Source organism: Diaporthe batatas (assembly GCF_019321695.1).
Source record: "Diaporthe batatas strain CRI 302-4 chromosome Unknown Contig00004, whole genome shotgun sequence".
NCBI classification, from domain to species: Eukaryota; Fungi; Ascomycota; class Sordariomycetes; order Diaporthales; family Diaporthaceae; genus Diaporthe; species Diaporthe batatas.
This window is the reverse complement of record NW_025408551.1, coordinates 2,500,778-2,526,570: the sequence shown is the minus strand read 5'-3', so window position 1 is coordinate 2,526,570 and position 25,793 is coordinate 2,500,778. Positions and strand designations below refer to the sequence as shown.

Sequence of the window (25,793 nt, the reverse complement as noted above, 5' to 3'; positions counted from 1 at the left end):
ACCAGAGCCGTAGCGGAAGATTGACCGGCTACAAACGACGATGGGTCATTTTCACATATCGCAGCATGAGTCTGCCATGGTCTCCAGGGCTGTCTACTTAAATAGTTAAACACTTTGGAAGATGAGGCAGTCTAGCTCAGAACTCAGAAGTCAGCAGGACTCAGAAAAGAAATGGAATCACAGCCTTGCTTACCGAGGACCCACTCACTCGCCAGGAGTAACATCGCCTTGCTTTGCGCCCTGAAAGATGTCTATCATCTCTCTTGGGTCGGCTCGGAACGGGTATGGTCCAAGTGACAGCGGAGCTAGATTCCTCGAGTTGATGTTGACTACTCTCCCCTGGACATTCCCGCCGACAAGACCACATGCAGGCATCCTCATCACGGCCTCGGCGCAAGCGGTATCTGGCTCCCAACAGCCTCCGCAATCTCGAACCTCTGGCCGGGCGCCGCATACACGGGCACGCTCTGGTCGTCCACGCCCCACCCGAACAGCGACGAGAAGTTGGTCTCCCACTCGTTGACCCGGTACATGTCCTGCCAGAACGGGCCCTCGGGGTCCTGCGTGAAGTCCAGCATGGCCGCCTCGACGGCGGCGCCGAGCTGCTCCTCACCCGCGAGGGCGTTGTTGTTGTTGTCGGCGGCGGCCACGCCGGGCGCCCCCACGCCCGCCTGCCCCAGCAGCACCTCACGGCCCCCGCCGCCGGAGGAGGACTCGCCCCTGTTGTTGTTCTCGCGCTCCACCGCGGCGAGGAGCTCCGCCCGCAGCGGGATGCGCAGCTGCAGCAGCCGCGTGTACAGCGTCTCGAGCGGGTCCAGCGCGTCGCGGCCGGGGGCCCTGCCGGGCACGAGCACGTCCTCCTCCTCTGGCGCCCGCCACGCCCCGCCGCTGCGCCTCTCCAGCATCCACTTGACCTCGGCGATCTGCACGGCGAGGAACTTGTCCGCGTCGAGCTGGCGCCGCACGACCGCCAGGTCCCAGCCCGGCAGCGCGAGCGTCGACAGCCTCAGCGACGTGAGCATGGCGTACGTGTAGTCGAACGACGACAGGCACGTCTGCCGCGGCCGCTCCACCATCGGCACCTCGAAGCGCGCCTCGAGCATCGACCGCGTCGCCTTGAGGCACTCCCACAGCAGCTCGAGGCGCTCCGTCACGGGCAGGGACGCCGAGAGGTCGTCGTGGATCCCCACCTCGTACAGCAGGATCTCGGCTATGTGGAGCTGGGTCTTGATGGCGGCTGCTTGTGGGGTCAGCTGTGGCTCCGTATGGGGGTGGTTGCTGGGACCAACCGTGTTTCTTCACGCTCTCGGGTATCGAGGCCCGCAGCTGTGCGATCTGCTCCTGGAAGCTCTTGATGATCATGGACAGGGGCAGGCTCGCGTTGCGGAACGCCAGCGTCATGGAGATGGACTGGGAGAGCTGCTGGGTCCGCGTGAGGTATACGATGAACTCGTCCGTCGGGTACTCCATCTTCTCTTCGATGACCCGGCAACATGACTCCAGGTAGGTCGTGTTCATGAAGGCGTCCGGCTTCTTGTTCGTGGTGAATATCCTGCAGCATACCATTCAGCTCAGCTGGTGTGCTCTCCACGGGGACCCCCCGGGAAGGGACAGACATTGTCACCAGATAGTATACACCCGTGAAAGCCCGCTTCTGCTCCAGGCTTGTGGAATCGTGCTCCTGGTTGTTCATGGCCTCCTGGGACTCCGAGAAACCGAGCGACACGCACATGGAGCGCATGAGGTATAACAAATTGGTTATCTGGAAGCTCTGTAGCTTCACATGCCACCTGAAGTCCCCAACCGTCAGCTTCAGAACGCCCCGTCTGGCCTCTTGAAGAGGGAGACTTACCAAGCGACAAGGATCTCCAAGGCCTGTAAGAGATCAAAGCTCTTCTTTGGCTGGACGAAACACGCCGTGACAATGTCGTTGAGCAGCTCGTTGCCAAGCGGGATCTGGCGGCCCGCGTCCAGGCAGAGAGTCTGCATCATGACAGCCTTCCACAGGTACGGCCTCTCTCTCCGCAACTGCTCCGAGTTCATATGTCTTGGTATGACGATGAATGGGAATATGGGCTCCACTGCGGAAAGGTCAGGATAATACTCCAAAACAGGCGGGGCAGGGGAGAAAGAAACAAGGACGCAGAGTTGATACTCACTGTGCTCGCGGTACTCAGCCAACCGCTTCTCAGCCTCCTCGCCCCTGGGCCACTCCGGCCCAGACTGAGAACCACCCTGCGCAAGGCTCCTGCTCCAGTCATGCCGGCCAAGGTACGTGGGCGAGCCCCGGGAGGCCTTGTCCCCATCATCCCGCAGCGCCGGCGTGGCAACACCGGGCGTCTTGTGCGAGAGCACGGGGCTGTGCGATGGCCGGTGCCGGCTGGCAGCAGCAGAGGCAGAGGCAGAGGCAGAGGCAGAAGCACCACGCCCGTCCTCATCGTGCGTCGGGCTCGCGGCGCCGCTCTCCTCGCCGCCAAAGATGTAGCCGAACGCCGGCTGCGGCGGGCCCACCTCCCACGGCGACCTCTTCGCCCGCTTGGCGGCCCGCGAGAGGTTGGAGCTGTTCTCGGCCGGGGACTCGCCCTCCGAGGGCGTCGGGGTCCGGCCCTGGGCCTGGGCCTGGGCCTGCTGCCGTGACTCGACGCGGGCGCTGAGGTCCTCGAGCCTCTTCTCTAGCTCTGCGACGCGCGTGGGCTTGGGGGCCTTCCTCTTCCGCGGCGGCGCTGGGGTTTGTGCTGAGCAGGGCTTGTTTAGCCGGTCGCATCTGTGTTGGACTGCTTGTCAGTCATTATTTTGTGCGATCTTGGTCTGCTAAGATCATGATGTTCAGTGACCAGGTATCACCTCGACAGCATGATGCTTGTATGGAGGAGACCTCGGGACATTGTGATACGAGTGCTGGGGCCCAGGGCCCGGTGGAGTGGGCTCATCGACTAGCACTATTTGTCACGAAGGAATCATCTCCGGCGGAGAAGAGAGAAGTGCCCGCGGAGCACTTCGACTCCGTACTGTGCTCGTCCCCCCGGCCCCGGACGGCCCCAACCGTATGCAGATATAAGGTCCGCATCGCTCCGGTAGTCTATCTGGAAACTTACCTCTCGCAAACACCATCCCTCGGACCGGGAATACAACGAGACTTGGCCTATGTGGCCGAACAAGCGAGTGGTCAGCCCCGGCTGCACCTGCAAAGGTATATGATTACGGACGCTTGACCTACTTTGGCACAGGTGGCGCATGCCTTCGGGCCTTTGTTATTGGCCTTGACCTGTTGGTCGTGGTCCATCTTATCGTGTAAGTGAGGCCTGCATGTGCCTCGGTGCTGGCGGGAACGGAGGACCGGAACGGATCACCAACACTAGCAACCTTATTGAAAGTAATCGAGGAATTTGGAAGCGATACGATTGATGGCGTGAAAATCGTTTACAAACTTGTTCGGATCCGACGGAGTCGCCGTCAAAGCGGCCAGTTCTCCTGGATCCTCTGCCTACGTGGAGCGGAGTCGGATGAAAGGCGTTGCTCCGTTGGAGTGATTCGAGCGAGGTCCGGCCCCGCCTGTTCCCAAACGGAATGTCCCAGTTTATGGGCAAGAAGACGGAAGACTGTTGCAATCCCAGGGACCAGGATAGCGCTTATATAAGCTGGACTTACACGCCAAGCTCTGTGAACTGGCATCCACCTGGGCATAGATCTCACAATGAAGGGGCCCGAGCGAGGACGCTCCAGTCAAGAACCGGTTGCTGTGTTGAACCCGCGTTTCTATTCCATAGAGGACACTTGGGGAGAGGTTGAGAGAAGAAAACCAAAAAATCCCCAGACCTACAATCTAATAGTACCCTGGTTGGAAACATCCTAGCAGATTCAAGCCTATACCGCGTGTATCAATGAAGAACACGGGCGGGCTTTGCATTTCGAACTTGATGGCCACAATCTGAAGTAGGTGTGTTGTACGTGCATGCAACCAGGCTGGTTCACCCCAAGGGCCATGGTTACGGTAGCCAACGACACGCAACGGACAGGATATGGAAGTGCATGATGAAGGCAACAACCTTCCCGTCTCTTGGGATATCTCCCCGCTCAAAGACAACACATGGGACGAGTTGTTAAATGTGCGTGCGAGTAGCAACGCAGATGCATCCATACCTAGATATCTCAGCTGGAGATGATGATGCATGCGAAGTCCCCTGAATTCGCCCGTCCGTCAACCCGCACATGTGCAAGCACAGCCAGATGCTGCCAACAAAACAAAGTCCTCATCCCCGCAACGCGTGTTCCTCAGCCACCTAACCGCCCAGGTTCAAGCCCCTCATCTCTGCCTCCAGGTCAGCCAGGGTGCGGAACTCACGGCGTGCGCCACGAGGGTCCAGCAGCCCATCAGGATCTTTGACCTCGTAAACATGGCCGTTGCCATCGTCGGCGAGCTTGACTACCCGAGGGTGGACCGCAGCCTCGGGGGCCTTTGTGTGGCCGCGGGCCATGTCGATCTCGTTGATGCTGCGCAGGGTGCTGAAGGCCTCGGCACCTGAGACGTCTGTCGGGCTTTCCTCGTACAAATCGAAGTACGCGATGCCGATCGAGGCGTACTGCAAAGGCTCGAGTCAGAAGTTTGTCACAAGTGAAGGGGGCAGGAGGCTATAGCTCGATCCCATCCCAGAACCTAGGCCCAAGACACCCAAAGAGACTTTTCTTTGGAAACGTCTGGTAGCCCACCCAGAGCAAAGGAAAAGCATAGCCAGGAGCATGGGAAATAGTCTTACAGTTTCTGCGTCGATCGGACAAGGGGGCGGCTCAAGGCCAGTGACCTCACGAAACGTCTGGTTGTCGAGGATCTGGACAGGAATGGTGAGGGTCAATCCTCCCATCCACTTCTTGGGGTCGTAAGTGTCCCTTCGAATGTCCTGCTTGATCATTCCTCCGGCAGCTATTCCCATCCCTTCGCGCTTTGCCGGGAGGGGACCGCCACCTCGGAAACGCAGTACCAGGTGCAAAGTGCTTTCCTAAAGTTGGCGTGGTCAGCATTATGTGCAAATAAGGGAATTAATTGACGTGGTGTATGAAAAGAAAGTTATTGTGGCTAAGAAGGCCCAATTACCGTCTTCATTTTGTAGTCGCGCGGAGTTTGGTCAGGCTCTAGCTGTTTTCCGCTGAAAATCAGCCGCTGTTGGTCAGGTAGAATGCCTTCCTCGTTATAGATCTGGTCCATGATGCTGCTGATATCGTCATCTGGAGAGCATTTCAGATTAATGATCTTGTTTGTCAGAGTTCTGACGAAAATGTCAAGGATTTCCGTAGACTCGCGATCTTCGGGGTCACCTACGAACAGTAAGCAAGTACCAAGTGGCATAGGTATGTACAAAATATGACTTACACAGAGCGGGCGTGATCTCAAACTGCAATCCTCCAACAATCTCTTTGCCCGTAAGCTGTGCCTCAACTGTATAACCGTGGCCGATGGGCATGCTGTAGGGATCAGCCATCGAACAAATCGACCAGAGTCACCGGCTGTCTAAGAGTATTGTCGAAAGACAGCCAATTCATGGGGGAATAAGTTTCTGATGAAGCAACTTACGCAACAAATTGACGGACAACCGAGGGTTTGACGGCAACACCATCGATCCAAGGCTGCTTTGGCACGACAACATAGTCCTGAATGGACTTGCCGCCTTTGGCCAGGTTCAAGCGACGCTCCTTCGTCTCGGCATCCTCATCGCTGTGCTCGCCGGAGACCACGTTCACGCCTCCACAGTAGATCTTGATCATGAAAGGAGCATTGGCCTTGAACTTGATCCACAAGGCTTCCTTCTGGTGCATCGGGAAGAAGAGTCCTCCCTTGTCAACCATGTCTTGGGGCAGGGAGGAGGCGTAGTCCTGGACCTTGTAGAGTTTGAAGAAGCCAAGGCCGGGAGGGAGGTTTTGAACTTCGCCGCTGTCGGGAACGCGGATGGTTCGGCAGAAATAGATCTCAAGACCCTGTGGCACCTTTGAGTCAGGAAGGATGCGGTCGACGGCGATCGCATCCCGAGGTTTATGGCCATCGCCCTTTTTGATCGAGCAACGGTACTCAACCCTGGTCATCTTGATGACTTGATGAGGCCGTGATTGTGTTGAGAGTCTTCGGTGGTTTCTCGGCAGATAGGGTGGAGGGAAGGTTGTGGGCAAAGCTGAGAGGTGGGTGGGCAAGTATGTTTTGTATGTAGTGCGCCGGGCTTTGGTTGGCGACTGTTTGCATTTCCAGCATTGGAGCCTGTAGGTAGCAAACAGAAAGATCTCTTTGTCCACATGCCTCAAATTTAGACACGCAGCTGCTTGACCGCCGAAAAGCTCTAGGAGAGGTCTGGTAAACGGGTAGTTACATACTACCTAGGTACGTACAACACTTTCATTAAAACCACCCGAGCAATCCTTGAGGGCTGGACGCTTGTGTGCAGATTGGCAGTGCAGGGCTTCACGTGCTTTATAATGTGACAGAAATCCTAGGGCTGTGAACGAGCTTGGGCATAAAGAATATGCACATGTTTTCAGTCCATCGGTATTGAAATCAAGGTTGAATTTTCTGAAGCAATAGCAAAACACGATTTTAACGTTTGCGCAGTCATGTAATCAATAAGCTTATTTATGAACCCATTGTGTCGCATGGTCTTGAAGGATATTTTTCTGTTGCAACCTCAGATCCAGGCCGTGGCCCATCTTAACCTACCAAAGGCATGTCCTGCCCTTTCAGGGACCTCTAGCACAAAAATTGAAGTGACTTGCTGTCCACTACGAAACCAAATGCTCTCTACCTCCTTGTCAGTATAAATTCTTCCTTCACTAAGGCACAAATTCCTCGGATCTTGCTTTTGGGAATCCATCGAATCAGTGGTCCAACTTGCTGATACATCTACCACTGGAAGCTCCTGGCCTCCAGGCGTCTTTGTTGCACAGCAGTCCTCGACCAAGATACAATCGTATCCTCGGTAATAAGCATCAAGCAAGGTGCCGTGCACGCACTGGTTGGTGTTCACGCCAGCGAACAGCAGTGTGTGAATATCATGTTTCTTAAGAGCGTGAGAGAATGCGGTCTCCCCGTTCCAAAGCCCGGAAACCCTATCCTTGTGACAGATTATGTCCTTCGCTGTATCGCGCACCTCGGCAACTGTCTCATACAGTTCGGCGTCCCACGACCCAGTCATGAGGCAACGGGAGTTCCACTGTTATTGGAACTGTATTTCTTGAAACGCTAGGTCTTGAGCGTTTACCACTGTATGAAGGCACCACATACATTTTATATGTATGGGGATTAAAAACGAAACCACCTGGCAAAGGTTTAACCGCCATGTACAACCGGCGCCTGCTCCATGTAGTCTATCCTATTTGTACAAATCCGCCGGTCCCGTCAGCAGGCCCACCGCGATATTATCATCGTCATTATCGTCATCCGAAGAGGACGCGTCACATAACGGTTCGTCGTCTAAACCGAATCCATAAACACGGCATACCTCTTGTGGCTTCAAAAGCTCAGGGTTGAACACGAACCCCGCCGCGACTTTTGCGGCATGTTCGCGAATCAGATCTGCTACGGCTAAATGGCTCCATTTTTCAGCCTTGAAAATGGCGCCGTCATATCCACTTAGACCACGAACGCAGCTTAAAGCATTGGTGTTGAGGAGGAACTTGACCATGTCCAGCCGCCCCGCATCGGCAGCGACATCTAAAGCTGTCCCATCTGCCGTTGTTGCGTTGAGATCGGCGCCCTCGCGGAGCAAAAGAGCAGCCAACTCTAGATCCCCGCTCCTCGCTGCCATCCCAAAAATCGTGATCTGTTTTCGAGGGTATTTGGGGTTGATGTATGCGCCTTGGTTGATCAAGAGAAGACATATTCTCATCTTGCTTTGGTGTTCCTCTTCGGTGGCAGGGGGCCAGGCGCAGATGGCTTCCAGCGCTGTATAACCTTGCATATGACGACCGCGCGGGGGACTGTTAACATCGGCGCCTTCCCGTAGGAACAGACGGACCAAATCCTCGTCTCCTCTGAGTGCTGCGATCTGAAGAGGGGTGAATTCACATTCATTATGATTGGCCCAGTATGCATTCAAGTCAGATCCGGAGTACAAGACGTCTCGAATGAGGTCTTTCCGCGCATTCATCGACACCAGGGCTGCAAGGGGGGAACCTGGGACGACCTCCGCCCCTTTCCTGAAGAGGTATTCGAATACCTCCAGTCTCTTCTCTTGTTGGTTTTCTTCCGCCCTTCCGCAGCCTTGTGCGAGACAAGTTTCTAACAGAGATGATGGGAGACGGCCCGGAATCCTGTGGCTTGGCAATGTGCCGAGAAAGAATTTGATCTTGGCCAACAGATCAGATGTGTTGCTCTCCCGAAGCAGATGGTAAGCAAAATCGAGTGATGTTGTGTCTTCGGGAGTGACGATTAACCTTGCGCCATGTTTGGCCAACAATTGAGTCATCTCAAGGCTGCAGCCACTGTCAGGCAGGTCGAAAAAAGACCTAGGAATGGCGGCCTCAGTTGCGACTGCCTGGATGCTGTACTTCCGGAGTTTCGAAATGACGAATGCGTTGGGATCGACGCCCATTCGGAACAGGGCCTCGACGTCTTCAAACTTATTCAACCTCGCTGCTCTTACCAACGCCCGAACGGCCTTGCTCGCGAAGTCTTTCGGAAGTGGCGTCAGACACCCCAATCCGCCGGTCCCGTGCTGTGCAACAAAACTTTCTAGAACGAGTTCACCTATGACTCCCCCATGGGCAAGGAAGACATCCAGCAGGGCTGTTCTTTCTTTCACAGTAGCGAATTGATGCCAGGCGATATGCAGATATTCAAGTCGTGAATTTAATATCCGCCGAGGAGTGTCGATGATACTGTTGTGGCATTCTGGGTCCCATTCATTAATTCTCCAAAAGTCATGGACATCAAGCGCGACAGAAGGCCTTTCAAAGTCGACACCAAGCTCGAAAAGACCTTGCAGGATCCTCATATCGACTGATATAGACATCTCAAATTGTTCAGCAAGGAGCAAGTCCAGTAATGACTGCACGTATCGTGAATCGAAGGGCAACCCCGGCAGGCGAACTGAGAGATATTCCCTCGTTTTCTGCAAGCCTTCCTCCAGAGCGACTAGGAGGCCGGTTCTGGTGACACTGAAATCGGGTACTCTGCTGTGGGCTCGGGCTTTGTCGAACATTGAGCGGTTAATGTAGAAAATCTCGTCTAGAATAGTTGGTCTTGTCGCGTGAAGAAGCTCGTGTCGGGCGACCAGTCTTTTCCACCTGCGACTCAATCTCCATCTGGCACTTTTCTGGTCAACGTCCGCACCATTGGCCAAAAACAACTCCAGTGCAAGCCTGTGCTCTTCATTGCTTCTCTCCAGGTTTGCAACGAGGTCTTGAAACATTGACCTATCCTCTTGAGCTCTCAAGTGCGACTGTACCCTTCTGGCATTGACATTGCAGTGACGAAGCAACAGGCTCGCGCATGCAACATTGCCTTGCCTACATGCGACCAGGATTGCTCTGAAACTGTCTCGCCACCAGTGACCGCAATTGGATTCGCAGCAGTAGGCGACGATTCTGCGCAAAATATCGTCGCAATCCATCTCGACGGCACAGCAGAGATAATTAGCTGAATGCCAGGAGTCTAGCCATTTTTTATGGATTCCAATATCGATCAAGGCCCGGAATGTACATCGTCGCTTCTTTATCATAGAAAACCGAAACAAAGACTCCCACGCAGCTCTGGCGCTTGGCAGATGACTTTGTAACAATGTTGATGTCAGGATAGGATCGCGGTCGACCATGGAGCACAAAATCTGAAGTCCTTGGTCGCCATCCTCGTTGTCGTGGAGATCGTTCGATAACAGGAAAATGGCCGTTGAGAGAAAATGGCTGAGCTCAATCTGGCCTCCCGACTTTGCGACTCTGTATCCGAGATCGGGTGAGGGTCGTGGCGGAATGAATCGACAATCCCGAAGCAAGTCCAAGCGAGTTTCGGAGGGCAGTATTTCATGACGGGCCTGGGACCGGACAGCGTGGGCTGTGGCGCTTGTGGCCATGAACTCATTCAAAACCGACGAGAATGAGAGTTCGAGTTGTCTTGTCTGTTTTCCGTCATGAAAAATGTCTGCAATAGAGAAGGCGATGTAAGGATGCATTTATGTTAGAGGGGTGATCGATCACACTTACGCTGCACCGACTGACACATCTCTAGCCAAGGGATGCTCGAGGCGCACCATTGAAGAAGATAGACCGAGAAGGAGTACGTCAGGCTCCTTTCTCGCAAAGGCGGAACCACAGAAGTTTGCAGTTGGAAGGGTGCTTCGAATGTCTTATCTGTGGATCGCTTCGAAACCACGGATACACTTGGCATAACTGTTGGCGGAGTTCGTGGCGAAGCAATTGACTCCGGCGATGGGCTCCGAATTGTGACTTCAGGCGGCAGCGCACTTGGGGCTGCCACAAACTCGCATATCAGACCGCTGCAGTCGGCTTATTTCTGTTGTAGAGTTTTTACTTACATGACTCCAGATCTAGTCCTAGGGCACCCGATCTCCTGATTTCTTTCCAAGCCTTGTCCCATGGTATTGGAGAGCCGTTGAGGTGAATGATTGTTTTCCTCTTGAGGTGTTTCTTCCTAGGGTGCTCAAGGCGTGGGAGTATATGCCGATAGATTAGAGGCCAATCGTGGGATTTGGCCTTCTTCCTTAGTTGGAGCTCTTCCCTGAGTTTGGATTGCCAGGTTGATAGCCTGGTCATTGGTTGGGATATATCCGTCAGCCGTACGGTCAATCTTTGAAGCACTTTGACGCCTGCAGAGTCAGGACAGTATCATTGGCAATCTTACGGCTTTCTCGGAAATCCGTTCTCCTCCATAATTCGCTTCACCTCTCTAAGTGTCTTTCGTTGATTCTGATATAGATCTTTGATCTGAGATTCGTGCTGATGCCAAATATCGTCGACAGCACTAACGGAGATGGAACCGCTGCAGGGTGGCATTTTGACGGAATTTTAGAAAGCAGGCTTGACGACGGAAACGTTGAATTCTATTTGACTGAGTCTCTGTGCCACTAGAGATGGGAGTCTCAATGCTGAGTTCGTTTGGACAAGAGGTCAGAAGAAGAGGAAACAAAGGAAAGCTTGTGTGTTTCAGACGGGCTGCAGGCTGTGTCTATATTTACCCCAGCGAAGAGGTTGCAGAACGCACGGCAGGAGTGTGTAGGAACTGCGAGTGAGGCGCACTGCTGACACCCTTGGAAGGCTTCCAGAGTTACACAGCATTTGCCTAGGTACTTAGGTACCTGTCAATTGACCAAAGTCTTCCTGCATATCGCTCTAGTACGATCTGGGCGATGGAGCTGACATTTCCTTGGGGGGTGTGCTTCCTCAAGTGCTTGGCAACTCGACGTACAATTGCTCAGCCTCCGCTGCAAAGCGTATCCCCGCTTGTTCCAAGGCGTGCGTCAGTGGGGGCAGCTGTTCACTTGTACGACTATGCTCCATCTCTTGTAACAGCAAAGCCCCCAAAGCTTTCCGTTGACTCGATGTCCAAAATCTTGTCACGTGATCCTTTTCCCCTTACCCTTTTCCTTTACTACCATGCCATTGGCGTGGTATCATTAGTGCATATGCGAGTGGGTGACATTAAGAGCCGCTCTTCGGGAATTGCCCTTGGGACACTTCGGACTGGCTCGCACCAGGAAATTTGCCCCTTTACGGCGGCAGCATCTAGCTCATTGTGTGTTTTTGTCCGAAATCTGGTCACTCATCTCCCACACGTCGACTTCAGCCATTGTCGCCTGTTTCCAAGCAAACCTTGGAGTATTACACCTCACCGTTGGAATCTATTGTCCAAAACCTGCTACTCGCTGCACTCAACCATGTTAAACCACAGCACTGACCGCGATCAGCCGTGCCTGGCCTCCGACTGACGTTGGGGCTTGCTAGGTATAAAGTCTGAAGTCTGGCCGTGCATTTAAACCTTTCGCTCCTGCAAAATTGGACTGAATCCATCCGTACTGTAACTTTTGATTCTTCTATATTATATTTCCTCTTGCACACACGAACACATCTGTCATGATGATCGATATTAATGCGATTATTGGCATGTTGACATTGTTTGTCACATGTGTCCCAGGGCTTTGGTTCCTGTTGCGCTTTCGGCAACGCCGTCAGAGGTTGCATAAGCAGTCCATCCAGGATCCAGAGATTGGATTTCGTCACACTGTAAGTAGTGAAATAATTAATTGTTCTTGATTTCTGTTCAATTTTTCCATGTCTTTCTCATCTGGATTCCCTCTTTCTCTGGTGCTGGTGCTATTCCCGTCGCATTATCCCGTTCAAGAACATATTGCCTCCTTCCTTAGATAAACACTGTAATAACTATCTCCCAGAATTACGAAGGCTCTATTGTTTCCGTGCCACGCAGAGCATACGTTCCCAGCACCAGAATAGCGACTATTTGTCCACCGTCCTCCGAATTAAACTGAACAACCAATGTGAGATGAAAAGCAGATTATCCACATGAAAAACGTATATCCATAGAGTCTGACAATTCCGAGAATAATCTCACAATTTGAAGGAAACTGCCAGGCATGAATAGTCCATGACTTTCGCTCACCAACATCTCCGGCGTTGTGCCAAGTATTGCCTCGGAATGGGAGCATCTTCAACATTGAAGATGTTCGGGAAACATCTGACCCCGGGTTTGGTTAATGTTCGTTTTATTATTGAAGGGGTTAGTATGTGTATTTATCTGCAAGCCATATTCGAGTGCTGATACGTGAGAACAGACCACCGTTGGCGTTTCACAATGGACAATACATCACAGGGACTCGAATTTCTTGAAACAGAGCTCCTATTTGCCTGAAATATAGCTGAAATTGTCTGTGGACGATCCTTGGTTTTCTGCAGACGAGATACAAGCCTGTCAACCATTCGACAAGAGCCTCGAGAACTATATAGGCAGGGGCTAGGTAGTATCATGACCGACTGGAATCAATCAATGCGGGGCGCTGGCGGAAACGAAATAGGTTTTCCTATGGGATGATGCGCATGCTCCCCGTGAAACTCATATGTCATTCCAATACTCAGCTGAAGCGGCAAGATCGTGATTAGGATGTTAGACCCAACTTCAAATCTGCTGTATTTTGGGCGAAACCTGGGATGAGTGTCAAACTAAGACCTGGCAAGTCATAATCTTTTGCTTTTAGTTTTTCATGATACAGCTATCCCGACATCTGATCCAATCTGTATAAGGTTGAAACTCTATAGAAAAAGATTTTGCATCCGTTCCCACCATTATAGTACACACTAATTAACATTAGCTTCTTAAACATGCTAAGAAGCAATTTACGAAGGATTCTACGTGCAAAATGAATGACCTAGAGCTTGGAGCAATGAGAAGCGCCGTGAATGACTCCGGCGTGTTGCTGTCATGAGTACTAGCTATAATATTAAGTTTACTTTTTATTTTTAAATAAAATATATAGAAAGCTTTAGTACGTATTTACTTATAATTAATATTTATTATTTATTATTTAATAATACTTTTAAATATAAAGATTAAATATATAAAATAATAATAAAATTATATAAAAACTTAAATATAAAACTTATAATTTATTATTATATTATTAAATATATTAATAAATATTAAATTAATATTTTATTTATTTTATAATAGAATTTAAATGTAACTTATTTATATTTAATTAATATTAATTTTATAAACTTTTATTTAAATTTAAAATTCTTTATTTATTTAAATATTTATTTTATATAAAAGTATATCTAATAGAAAGTTTAATTAATTATAAATATTATTAAAATTAATTTAAAGTTAATAGTAAAGTTTAATTTAATATAAATAAAACTTATAAGTTATTATTTTATAAAAATATTAAAATATAACTTTAATATAAAATATTATTTATTATAATATAAAAGATAATTTTAAATATAAATTAAATTTTAAAATAAAAGTTATAAAATTAATAATAAGTTTATTTTATAATTAATATTTAATATTTAAATTAATATATTATTAATATTAATTTATTTAATTAACTATTATTTTAATTTAATTTAATTTATTATAAAGAGTTTAATAATAAAAATAAAAATAAACTTTAATGAAATAAAATATATTTTAATAAAAATATTAAATATTAAATATTATTAGTATTTTATATAATATTTAGTTTATTAAAAGATTAGTTTATTTAATATAATAAGTAGAAAATAATAATAAAACGTATTAATTATATAGAATTAATAAAAGTATATAAGATTATATATTTAAAAACTTTTATTTTAATAAATATTATTTTAACTTTAAAAATATAATAAGTTTAAAATATAAATATAATTAAAAGACTTTTATAACTTAATACTTATAATAAATAATTAAAAGATTTATTAGTTTTATTTAATTAATTATTAAACTAACTTATTTAGAATTATAATTTCAGGTTTTATAATTTAATTAATTATTTAGTTTTATTATTATTTAATTATACTTTAAAGTAATTATTATATTAATAAAACTTTAAGTTTAATATAAAAGAGTTTTAAAATATTAAAAAAAACCTTTTTAATATTATTTTTAATTATACTAAGCTTATATTTATATAATAAATATAATATATTATCTTAATAATAATATTTACACATTACTAGCATACTTTAGCACCATGGAATGCAAACAAGTGTAGGTATGTCATATTGTGGACTACTGCATTCATGTCTTTTTGTACAAATGTCAAGACAGTGTTCTTCCTCTCGAGATCACATAGCTCCCTATCTGCACCACAAGGTTGAGGCCACGCGCACCTACCGTATCTTTTACCACTGTTATTGACATTGTATGGTTTTTTTAAACGCTGTTTCTTGAGCGTTTACCACAGTATGAAAGCACCATGTATGTCCTCGGACAGGTACGGAATAGAAGCGAAACTAGCTAGACTGAGTTTGGGTTGACTTATTCATTAATAAAAAGTAGTGACATGGCATTAATTAGAATCTATGTCTGGTGGCAGTAGAGACCTGATTAAAGAGAGACTGCGCATAATGTCATTCCCAATGCACCTATCCGAAATTCTATGCCACATGGAAAATGATTTCCTAACACCATGTACCAAAAATTTAGTCCTGCGTAGTTGCCTTGTCCTTCTGCACGACTCTACTGACTTCATCCTCAATAACCAAAATGTCCAGCTGATGAGCTTCCCGCTCCTCCATATTCCCCTCCATACACTCCTCCGTACCCTTTTCCGTACCCTCCTCTGGAACCTCCTCCATGCCCTCCTCCCTGACCTCCGTGTCCCTTCACTGGTGGTTCAGCCGGTGTAGACGTTGAGCCGAGCTCATATACCCTGTAAGGGTATCCATCTTCAGTCATTCGGCGCTGCCCGACAGGCCAGCCCAAAAAGAATCCCATATCGACTGCAGATGCTGAAATGACAGTGACTTCCCGATTATTAGGACCCTCCATTTGTTCGCAAAAGATTGCCAGGGCAGCGAAGATGTCTGTGATACCCGAGTATTTCTTCAATCCACCGTCCTTCTTTATCCATACTTGTCGATCCCAGGATTTCACGGGCCGACGAATGCGGAAATCTGCCTCCAGAACGAATAGAACTTGGGCGCTTGAAATTGATCCCAAACAATTAGCTGGATTTCTGGAAGGGATATCCCGATCTCTTGATATGTATTTAGGGCCAAGAATCTGGGTTGCGGCCGGAACAATACTTACACAAAGTCTCTGCAGCCAACAAACCCCTCCAAGTCGTTAACTATTTTTGTTCCGAAGCCAAAGTTGAGCAATCCTCCTTCTGAAAGCCTTCCGATAAAGGGACCAAGTCTTGTGCCGTCATTTGTCCGGTCGAAACTTGTCGTGATCTCGACGCAAAGTTTCATACTCTCAGTGGGTGGCCCTTCGTATTTCTCCAAGCGCAGATATATCTTTGCGGGAGTCACTGGCTGTCTTGGATCGGCCCCGTTTTGATTTTCATTGGCCTTAAGTGTGACGCCGCGCCAGGGATGACGGGGGCAGGGCTTGAAGTCGAACTTTAAGAAAACATGGTTGGTTCTTACATCAAAATTCTCCTGGTAAAAGCAAATCCAGGCACGCGAAAACCGAAAGTCTTTGTGATCAAAAGCCTCTATCAGCTGTTGATTATTGTCCGAATTGTTCGAATACTCAGACTCTGTGATGTAGCAGTTTTGGGCATTGGTCCAGTTCCAGTTCTTGGAGGAAGATCCATGAGATGGCATCGTAAATCCTCGTGCTTTTCAACGTTTCACCACAGCTTTACGTGAATAGCTGTTCAGCTTCTGCTCAAATTTCCTGCGGCAAGCAAAGTCTGAGGGAGGCTTTGCTTATGTATGGGAACAACGATAACCGGTTGTCAGTTGTTTCTTTTTGTTGTTTGTGCTGAGGGCCTCGGCTTGCTTTTTGCTTCTCGAAATGTCGTTCAAGTTGTTAGTCTTGGTGTTCTTCTTGAAGTTGATTAGCTGTGCAGGAGTTAGGGCCTGATCAGGTCTCTGGGCTCAAGTAGACGAGATTTATATAGTGCCAAAGAAGGGACTGAGTCACTGTAGTTGATGCAGTTGATTCCATGCCGACCGGCACCAACGAGGACTCGTGCGTTCAATCTTTGTATGACGGAAGAACATATGATGGCCAACTATTGATATGAGTGGCTTATTTCGATGAGTGACAGCAGACTCCTTCCTGAAGTCACTTCAAAACTCTTTGATAAGGGAAATGCTGGCTGTTGGCAGTGCTTTGTCTGCTTATTTAGGTAGTTAGCCGTAGACACCTACATCAATACCTAGGTAGGTGCTTCTGCACAGCGTTTGCAAGCACCCTAAGCATCCAACACACACCACTCTGACCTGTCTCTCTACACGTACGTGAAGAAGGCCAACCGACAGGAAAAGTATGAATGACCAGATTTAATCTGAAAGTTACCAACACACCCAAGACAACTACATCAAAGCAACACACTGGCATCACAGCGAGTCACAAGTAAGTATGACAAGACAGCAGTGACAATGCGATATGAGATTATGTCATCCAAGCTGCCAATTCAGGGTGCCCTCTTGTCATCGCCAGCGCAGCGGGGGGAGAGTCAGGGAGCCGCACAGAGGCCGAAGGCATCTACGTCAGGCAATCTTGGAACGTGCCATGAGTGACCTGCACAGGATGGGTTCCGGCTCCTGATGTCGATATGGCACATTGCATAGGCATCAGGGCGCGTAACAAGCTCTTGTTGCAGAAATGCGACCAGTAAACAGCATCCTGAATGCAATGGACACGCTGTAAGTTCTTTGAACCCCACAACATCGTATGCCAACGCTTGGTGTAGTCAGGGACGAGATCACTTCGGCATTAGACTAAAATCTTGCTGTAGGACACCCACCCACTTGCCCGTCTATACCTCAGCATGTGGCCTTCCTCAATCTGCACCAGACGTAATCTGCCGGCAGTGTCTACCTGAGAGACTCCAGATGTGGATAAATCCTCCGGGGTCGACTTGGCCAGCCAGCCGCCCAGAACATATACCTAACTAACACGGCGTCAGAAACCTGTACGCTGCGTCTCTAGTATGGAATATGACTGGGTTTTGGAATTATCAAAATGATAAAGTCCACGGGCCATTTCGAAACCAAAATAATGGTATGAGAGATTACAAGCGGTATTAGCACCTTGACACAGTGATGTGTGTACATATGTAGCGGGCTGGGGGCTGAAATGGGTGACTGGCCAGCGCTACGCACATACGTAGGTACAAACAACCTGCAGCCTCCAGGACTATTATCTACACTTGTGCGATGCGAATCTGGGGGAATAGATGCTGTGATCACGTAGCGAAGACCCGAGCGGAGTTTGTACTTTCTGCTGATAGACTCGGGGAGCACGTCAAGTGGCGTATTATCGCACTTGGTCAAGGCGTATTGAGTGATCAGGTAGCCGAATGATAGGTATTGGGATTAGAAACGAAACCACTTGGAAGGCCGTGAAGTATGCATGATCTCTAAGTGCACATAAACAGCCATCAAGATCTCGGTCGCTACATCAAGCATGGCGAGGAAGGAGACTGGGGTTTGCTCTCTAGTTCGCTGCCGTAGGGTGCTACTCGGCTCGCAGAGATGCAGTCAGGAACTGTGGGCTGGGCAGTTGGGCCAGGGCTTGCCAAACAGGCAGTCAGCGCCGAGCTGTGATATGGGATTTGTATGCCATGGCTTATGTACAAGCAATATACACTATAAGTGGTACATATTCCGAACCTTCCCACCCTGGGCTGGCCCCCCACGATGGCTCGCCGAAGTGAATTACGCAAGTTTTACTCTACGTCTTTCGTCGTTGTCTCGTATCTGTTCGATATGTTAGCATCGCGCGTTTTCTGATTAATGCATGGTGAGCACAAGGAGCATACCTCTTTCCACGGAAGGCCCAGACCCCCCAGTTGCCACAAGTGACATCCTGGGGGTCCATATCGTTGAGATCCCACCTGAGACTCCTGAAGATGTTCTCGCCCGGCTTCAGCAACAGGTCGAACTCGCCAGCGGCGGTCTTGTTGACCCACTCGATATCCCTCTCCATGTCGTACTGCGTGTAGCCGGTCACGATGATGGGCGCCTTTGTCTCCAGCAGCATGGGGATGGTCTCGGCCCACTCGTGCGAGCTGGCGGGGTGGCCGAGGCCCGGGTGGAAGAGCACGAAACAGTCAAAGTAGGGGTCGTAAGGGTAGAAGTGGCCGGTCTTGTGGATGGTGTGGTAGTAGTCGACGATGGTGCTGATCTTCATGTTCTGCCATGGCCTCTCGACGATGGCGCCGAAGGGGTTGCTAGGCGTCCTCTCGGGGAGCGGGAACTCGTCGTCGCGGTTGGCCATGGCCTCGGGGCCGATGAAGACCAGGTGGAAGCTGGAGCGCGGGAAGAGGTGGGCGAGCTGGGCCCAGGCGTCGCGCGGGAGGGACGACTCGGCGCGGGCGCCGAGGACGAAGAGGCGGACGGGCGGGGCCTCGAGGCGCAGGTTCTTGACCTCGGTGCCGCCGCCGGTCCTGGGCGGGTGCAGGGTGTAGCGCAGGGCGCTGAAGCTCTTGAGGCCCTCGGGGGTCAGCTGGCCGCCGGCGCGCAGGGTGTGGGGGCTGAGCTCGTGCAGGATGCTGCCGACGGTCACGGGGTAGGTGAGCAGCCTCGTGGCCTGGCGCATGCTGCGGTCCGAGTTGATGGCCTCGAAGTTCCTCGTGTACAGGAAGGTGTCCCAGTTGGTCATGTTGACCATGGCCTCCTCGAGCTGCGGGCCCGCGTACTGGAACTCGGGGAAGAACCTGCCGGACCGCAGGTCGTGGTCGTCCTCGTTGATCTGCCTCAGCGTGTCGCACACCTCCAGGTGCGCCTCGTAGTCGGCCATCCAGTGCTCCTTGCTGCAGTATACGGGCACGCCGCAGTCCGGGCACTCGAAGTTGACGTGCGCCGGCGGCAGCTGCGCCGTCTCGGCGTCCTGGCGCAGGGGCGTGCCGCTCTCGGAGAGTCGGGCTGGGCGGTGCTCTGGGCAGGGGCAGTAGGCATGCTGGCGCATGAAGGCGGCGCGCTGTCGGATCTCGGGGATGGGCGAGTCGGTGTAGGAGTGGAAGAGGTTGTCCTCGGTGAGGACTTGGTTCTTGGAGGCGCTGGCATCGCCCTCGGCCTCGTTCTTGAAGCCAAAGGCCGTGGCAAAGCTCGACGAGGACCGCGTGGTCGCATCTGGCCTCGAGGTTCCCACCACCCGCCGTGCTGGCCTTGCAGGCTTTCCCGTGTGTGCTGTCCGTGTGGTTGTCGTCGATGCTGTCACCCGAGGAGCCCATCGCTTCGCTGTGGTTCGAGCGCATTGCCGGCACATGGTGCTCAGCGCAGCGCGTGCTGCCGACTCAATTGAAGGTGCCATCGCAGATCAATTGGTGGGAGCAGGTGTCCCTATGGGTGCTGAGCAAAAGAGAGATTTATATCCTCAAGCCTCTCGAAAAGGCAACATTGAACGCGAATGAAGTGAGGTAGGAGAATAGTGAGCTCATGATTTGGGGAACCCGCTTGGGGTAGGTGTGGCTGAAGCTTGGACTCAAAAGGTGGCGCAGCAGTACTTAGCATTTTTTTCTCTGAGCTGGACGTGAACGGGAGCTCTTGACCTCGCCTTGTCTCGTCGCGCCTCGGACAGGCAACAACAAACTGGAGCTTCGAGCTTCACCAACAACCCACCTCACCCACCTCACCCCCTCAACACGCGCGAGTCCGACCACCCGCCCATCGTCAGTGTCAATAGACCCATGAGGGCTCTGCGCAGGCCGTCTGCGACCTAGAAGTCAGGATGGCGACCACCTCCAACATGTTTCTCTACTCCCTGACCATCCAGCCGCCGTCAACAATCACCCAGGCCATCCTCGGCCAGTTCTCGGGCACCAAGGAGCAGCAGATCATCACGGCCTCTGGCTCGCGTCTCTCCCTTCTGCGGCCCGACCCCACCCAGGGCAAGGTCATCACGCTGCTCTCCCACGATGTCTTTGGCATCATCAGGTCCGTCGCCGCCTTCCGCCTGGCAGGAAGCAACAAAGGTAAGCTAATCCTCTTCGCAACCCACCTCCCCTCCTCAAGCGTGGGCTCTTAGTGATTTAAAGCCGACCTGCCAGATCCATCGCCAGTCCCAACCTGATCGGGCTGAGTCTGTCTTGGTACGGAGGGCCCGTCTCACCTTCCAGGCCATTGCTGACAACGGTCGCAGACTACATCATCCTAGCCACCGACTCTGGTAGAATTGCCATCGTCGAGTACCAGCCCTCCCAGAACAGGTTCACGCGGATTCACCTCGAGACCTTTGGAAAGTCGGGCATCCGCCGTGTCATCCCAGGCCAGTTTCTCGCAGCAGACCCCAAGGGCAGGGCTTGCTTGATTGCGTCCGTCGAGAAGAACAAGCTCGTCTACGTCCTGAACCGAAACTCCCAGGCAGAGCTCACCATTTCCTCCCCCCTGGAGGCGCACAAGCCTGGCGTGCTGGTTTTCTCCCTCGTCGCCCTCGATGTCGGCTATGCGAACCCCGTCTTTGCCGCACTCGAGACCGAATATATGGAAGCCGACCAGGACTCTTCAGGCCAGGCTGCTCGCGAGGCGGAGACGCAGCTGGTGTACTATGAGCTCGACCTGGGGCTGAACCACGTGGTTCGCAAGTGGTCGGAGCCTGTCGACCCCACCTCGAGCCTGCTGTTCCAGGTCCCGGGAGGCAACGACGGCCCATCGGGTGTACTTGTCTGCGGAGAAGAGAATGTCACCTATAGGCACTCCAACCAGGAGGCTTTCAGGGTACCCATCCCACGGCGGAGGGGCGCAACTGAGGACCCCCAGCGCAAGCGTTGCATTGTGGCAGGAGTCATGCACAAGCTCAAGAACAGTGCCGGTCTTTTCTTCTTCCTCCTCCAGACCGAAGATGGAGACCTGTTCAAGGTCACCATTGACATGGTCGAGGACGCTGAGGGCAACCCGACTGGCGAAGTTGAGCGCTTGAAGATCAAATATTTCGACACTGTTCCGGTCGCATCCAGTCTGTGCATCCTGAAGAGTGGGTTTCTGTTTGTCGCGAGCGAATTCGGAAACCACCAGTTCTATCAGTTCGAAAAGCTTGGTGATGACGACGAGGAGCTCGAGTTCACCAGTGACAACTTCCCCACCGACCCGCAGACCGCCTACGAGCCGGCCTATTTCCACCCCCGCCCGAACGAGAACTTGGCTCTCGTTGAGGGTGTCAACTCGATGAATCCGCTGCTGGACTGCAAGGTTGCGAACCTCACAGAAGACGACGCGCCACAAATTTACGCCGTGAGCGGAAATGGCGCACGCAGCACATTCCGCACGCTCAAACACGGCCTCGAGGTTAATGAAATCGTGGCATCGGAGCTTCCTGGTACGCCATCTGCCGTCTGGACCACAAAGCTGCAGAGCGACGACCAGTTCGACGCGTACATTATCTTGTCCTTCACAAACAGCACGCTGGTGCTCAGCATCGGCGAGACTGTCGAACAAGTCAGCGATACTGGCTTTTTGGACTCGGTCCCGACTCTCGCTGTTCAACAACTCGGAGATGACGGTCTCATTCAGGTGCATCCGAAAGGAATAAGGCACATTCGGAGCGGCCGGGTGAACGAGTGGAGTGCACCTCAGCACAGATCCATTGTAGCCGCAACCACGAATTCCAGACAAGTCGCCATCGCCCTCAGCTCGGGCGAAATCGTCTACTTCGAGATGGACGAGGATGGGTCGCTGGCTGAGTACGATGAGAAGAAAGAAATGTTCGGGACAGTGACTTGTCTGAGTCTCGGTGAGGTCCCTGAGGGCCGGCAGAGGAGCTCCTTCTTGGCCGTAGGCTGTGACGACCGCACAGTCCGTGTGCTCAGTCTAGACCCTGACTCTACGTTGGAGAACAAGTCCGTCCAGGCGCTGTCTGCAGCTCCATCGTCCTTGTCTATCATGGCGATGGAGGATTCGGCTACTGGAGGGTCGACGCTCTACTTACACATCGGTCTGCATTCGGGCGTCTACCTGCGAACGGTTCTGGATGAGATCACGGGCGACCTGACAGACACTCGACAGAAGTTCCTGGGCATCAAATCCGTGCGGTTGTTCCAGGTGACCTGCCAAGGGTCGGTCTGCGTTCTTGCCCTCAGCTCCCGGTCATGGCTTGGTTATGCCGATCCTCTTACTCGAAGCTTTATGATGACGCCTCTCGATTATCCTGAGCTGGAATGGGGCTGGAGTTTCAACAGTGAGCAATGCGTGGAGGGCATAGTAGGCATCCACGCCAACTACCTGCGGTCAGTACTCTCCATTTTTACAACAACGCCCCTGGGAATTTCATGATGATAAAAGGGATACCGACTGCCTTTTCTGGCTATGAGGCCTTGTAATCTTTTTTAGATTTCAATTGTTCCTTCTGACGAAACCCATGATGCCTGAGATTTTGTTTACTATTGCTATCTTTGTCGCAAGCATACTGACGACGCAGCAGAATCTTCTCGATCGAGAAGCTCAGTGAAAACCTGATTCAGAAGTCGATACCGCTTACTTACACACCCAGAAAGCTGGTCAAACACCCCGATCAGCCTTACTTCTACACCATCGAGGCCGACAATAACACGTTGCCCCCCGAGTTGAGACAGCAACTCCTGGCGGATCCAGGTGTCGTTAATGGCGACTCAACGGTCCTCGCCCCAGAAGACTTCGGATACCCCAAAGGCCGTGGACGATGGGCATCGTGCATCAATGTGGTTGATCCAGCTTCAGACGAACCCGGTGTTACATACAGGGTTGATCTGGAGGGCAACGAGGCAGCAGTGAGCGTAGCTGTGGTACCCTTCGCAAGCCAGGATGGCGAAAGCTTCCTGATCGTAGGTACAGCCAAGGACCTGATTCTCGACCCGCGCCAGTTCACCGAGGGCTACATCCACGTTTATCGATTCCAGGAGAACGGAAGGGAACTGGAGTTCATTCACAAGACCAAGATAGAAGAGCCTCCGATGGCCCTGCTGCCATTCCAGGGCAGACTACTGGCCGGCATCGGCACAACACTGCGAATCTACGATCTTGGTCTGCGGCAGCTGCTGAGAAAATCGCAGGCTGAAGTCACACCCAACCTTATCGTGTCTCTCCAGGCCCAAGGCAACCGCATTGTCGTCAGTGACGTGCAGCAAGGTGTGACGTATGTCGTGTACAAGTCGGAGACGAACAAGTTAATACCGTTTGTGTCCGACACTGTCAACCGATGGGTAACCTCAACCACTATGGTCGACTATGAGTCGGTGGCTGGTACCGACAAGTTTGGCAATGTCTGGATCCTCCGATGTCCCGAGAAGGCGAGTCTGGAGGCTGATGAGCCGGGGTCAGAGGTGCACCTTACCCACGCACGGCCGTACCTTCATGCCACGCCTCACAGAGTGGACCTCATGGCGCACTTCTACACGCAAGACCTGCCCACCAGCATCACCAAGACGAGCCTCGTGGTCGGTGGCCAAGAGGTTCTGCTATGGGGTGGCATTCAAGGCACCATCGGTGTATTCATTCCGTTTGTCAGCAGGGAGGACGTGGACTTCTTCCAGAGTCTGGAGCAACACATGAGGGCCGAGGATGCGCCGCTCGCTGGGCGTGACCACCTCATGTACCGTGGCTACTATGCCCCCGTCAAGGGCGTGATTGATGGCGACCTTTGCGAGAGGTACTCTTTGCTTCCGAACGACAAGAAGCTGATGATCGCGGGAGAGCTGGACCGCTCGGTCCGGGAGGTCGAACGAAAGCTTTCGGTGAGTGCAATTTGTCTCGAGTTTATGTTTCCACTCAGTTCAAGGCCAGTGCTAACAAGACGGTACAGGATATCCGCACACGCTCTGCCTTCTAGAGTGGTTAATATGTATGACAAGGCGTTGTGGAATAGGGTGGCGATAGCATCTAATGATTTGCTTCAAGGTATGCGATCTGTATATACACACATACAAGTGGCTTGGTGAGATGGGGGGGGGGTTCTTCTGCCGGGCGTCTGGTGCAGGATACACTTGATATACCAACCATGGGTAAAAGCAGAAATCAACATGAAAGTCTGGCTTGCTCGACAAACATCTTACACAGCTTCTAGCCCACTCGCTCTAATGCCCCCCCCCCCCGCCCCACCGGCGTCAAATGTCCCTCCAAAATCACGACTGCCCCTGCCGCTTCAGAAACGCAGCCTGCGCAGCCCAGGTGCCCCCACCGCCAAAGCTCGGCCCCGCCCTCCCCTTGCCCTTGCCCTTGGCCCTCGGCCCCGACTCGAGCGGGTTCGCCCTCTCCCACTCCTCATCGGCGAGGTACCGCTCGACGGCCGCGCCGAGGTCGCCGCCCGCCTGCGCGAGGTACAGCTCGGCGACGTCGTAGGACGCGCACTTGCACGCGACCATCCACCGCCGGATGCGCGCCTTGCGCGCCTCCTCGGCCTCGCCGCCCACGGGCCGCGGCGACAGCGACACGCCCGACGGGTAGTGCGACCCCGGGACCAGCAGGGTGCGCCGCGCCGAGAGGAGGTGGTCTGAGGTGAGGTTGTTGTGGCGCCGCAGCACCGGCGCGGGGACGCCGTAGCGCAGCGAGAGGGAGGGGATGCTGTCTTCTGTTGGGTGGATGAAGTGGAGGGTGTCTGGGGGCGGGGGGGTGTCGGAGGACTTGGGCTTTTCTGCGTCTTGGTGGTGTGGGTGTGGGGAGGGCTTGTACGGCGGCGGCGGCGCGTCGTCGGCGCTGCCGCCCGGCGTGTCTGTCGTCCTCGGGTTGGTGGTGGTGGTGGTGCTCGTCTGGGATGTGGCGGTGTCGTATGAGGGTGGCTCGCGGAGGCCTTGTGGGAGGGGGTTGGAGGACGCCTCGCTGGCGACCTGGCAATAGGGGCAGTACGTGGCGAAGCGGGCGTTTTCCTGGTCGGGGTGCACGCTGTCAGCCAGCCTGGTTTTCTGGAGAGGAGGAGATCGCAGCCCTCCCTGCTGGGTGTGTATTTGTGTATAGGCTGGAGAAAACTCACGTGGATACACCGCCCACAAATCACCCTCGGGCAACAGCCCAGCCTCCTATCAGCCGGGTACGGCTTCTCCGTCTGGGGCGAGTATCTGGGGACTTCCGAGAGCACCGTGGCGCACGTGCAGCACGCCTCGGATGTCTCACCCGGCAGGATTACTGAGAGGGGGATCTTCATGCTGGGGATGGGGGACCAATGCAGAAAATACCAGAGGATTTCCTAGAAACTCAACGCACAAGAATCGTCAAAAATGGTG

The 25,793-nt window shown here is 51.9% G+C and overlaps 6 protein-coding genes across 6 annotated transcripts; 1 reads left to right on the top strand and 5 right to left on the bottom strand.

The window, feature by feature from the left end:
• Positions 1 to 380: 380 nt before the first annotated feature.
• KVR01_004249 (uncharacterized protein) lies at positions 381 to 3,283 on the bottom strand (the record flags this gene model as incomplete). The annotated part of the gene is made up of 7 exons (XM_044794259.1): positions 381 to 1,237; positions 1,290 to 1,552; positions 1,617 to 1,790; positions 1,853 to 2,081; positions 2,160 to 2,764; positions 3,096 to 3,142; positions 3,218 to 3,283. The coding sequence occupies 7 exons, from the start codon at positions 3,281 to 3,283 to the stop codon at positions 381 to 383; spliced, it is 2,241 nt and encodes a 746-aa protein (XP_044646413.1).
• A 997-nt stretch (positions 3,284 to 4,280) lies between these two features.
• On the bottom strand, positions 4,281 to 6,072 carry KVR01_004202 (uncharacterized protein; the record flags this gene model as incomplete). Its single annotated transcript, XM_044781489.1, has 5 exons — positions 4,281 to 4,580; positions 4,755 to 4,994; positions 5,090 to 5,310; positions 5,366 to 5,457; positions 5,567 to 6,072. The coding sequence occupies 5 exons, from the start codon at positions 6,070 to 6,072 to the stop codon at positions 4,281 to 4,283; spliced, it is 1,359 nt and encodes a 452-aa protein (XP_044646366.1).
• A 1,064-nt stretch (positions 6,073 to 7,136) lies between these two features.
• Positions 7,137 to 11,172, bottom strand: KVR01_004364 (uncharacterized protein). Its single transcript, XM_044787968.1, has 4 exons — positions 10,832 to 11,172; positions 10,506 to 10,735; positions 10,174 to 10,440; positions 7,137 to 10,111 (listed from the first exon to the last, which is right to left on the bottom strand). The coding sequence occupies exons 1-4, from the start codon at positions 10,981 to 10,983 to the stop codon at positions 7,347 to 7,349; spliced, it is 3,414 nt and encodes a 1,137-aa protein (XP_044646528.1). The 5' UTR covers positions 10,984 to 11,172; the 3' UTR covers positions 7,137 to 7,346.
• Positions 11,173 to 18,184: 7,012 nt separating this feature from the next.
• Positions 18,185 to 20,034, bottom strand: KVR01_004361 (uncharacterized protein). The gene is made up of 2 exons (XM_044788425.1): positions 18,429 to 20,034; positions 18,185 to 18,366 (listed from the first exon to the last, which is right to left on the bottom strand). The coding sequence occupies exons 1-2, from the start codon at positions 19,919 to 19,921 to the stop codon at positions 18,336 to 18,338; spliced, it is 1,524 nt and encodes a 507-aa protein (XP_044646525.1). The 5' UTR covers positions 19,922 to 20,034; the 3' UTR covers positions 18,185 to 18,335.
• A 304-nt stretch (positions 20,035 to 20,338) lies between these two features.
• KVR01_004717 (U2 snRNP complex subunit RSE1) lies at positions 20,339 to 24,406 on the top strand (the record flags this gene model as incomplete). The annotated part of the gene is made up of 4 exons (XM_044781930.1): positions 20,339 to 20,582; positions 20,750 to 22,829; positions 23,024 to 24,311; positions 24,380 to 24,406. The coding sequence occupies 4 exons, from the start codon at positions 20,339 to 20,341 to the stop codon at positions 24,404 to 24,406; spliced, it is 3,639 nt and encodes a 1,212-aa protein (XP_044646881.1).
• A 292-nt stretch (positions 24,407 to 24,698) lies between these two features.
• On the bottom strand, positions 24,699 to 25,714 carry KVR01_004167 (uncharacterized protein; the record flags this gene model as incomplete). The annotated part of the gene is made up of 2 exons (XM_044785288.1): positions 24,699 to 25,439; positions 25,544 to 25,714. The coding sequence occupies 2 exons, from the start codon at positions 25,712 to 25,714 to the stop codon at positions 24,699 to 24,701; spliced, it is 912 nt and encodes a 303-aa protein (XP_044646331.1).
• Between the last annotated feature and the right edge of the window lie 79 nt (positions 25,715 to 25,793).

What these genes read in the sequence shown, in the direction of transcription:
- KVR01_004364 (XM_044787968.1), bottom strand. Translation starts at nt 10,983, where the DNA reads ATGCCACCCTGCAGCGGTTCCATCTCCGTTAGTGCTGTCGACGATATT. An exon ending in AGGACTAGATCTGGAGTCAT is followed by an intron (nt 10,441 to 10,505) that starts GTAAGTAAAAAC and finishes AGTTTGTGGCAG; the next exon opens with CCCCAAGTGCGCTGCCGCCT. An exon ending in GATGTGTCAGTCGGTGCAGC is followed by an intron (nt 10,112 to 10,173) that starts GTAAGTGTGATC and finishes TCTCTATTGCAG; the next exon opens with ACATTTTTCATGACGGAAAA.
- KVR01_004361 (XM_044788425.1), bottom strand. Translation starts at nt 19,921, where the DNA reads ATGGCACCTTCAATTGAGTCGGCAGCACGCGCTGCGCTGAGCACCATG. An exon ending in TGGGCCTTCCGTGGAAAGAG is followed by an intron (nt 18,367 to 18,428) that starts GTATGCTCCTTG and finishes CATATCGAACAG; the next exon opens with ATACGAGACAACGACGAAAG.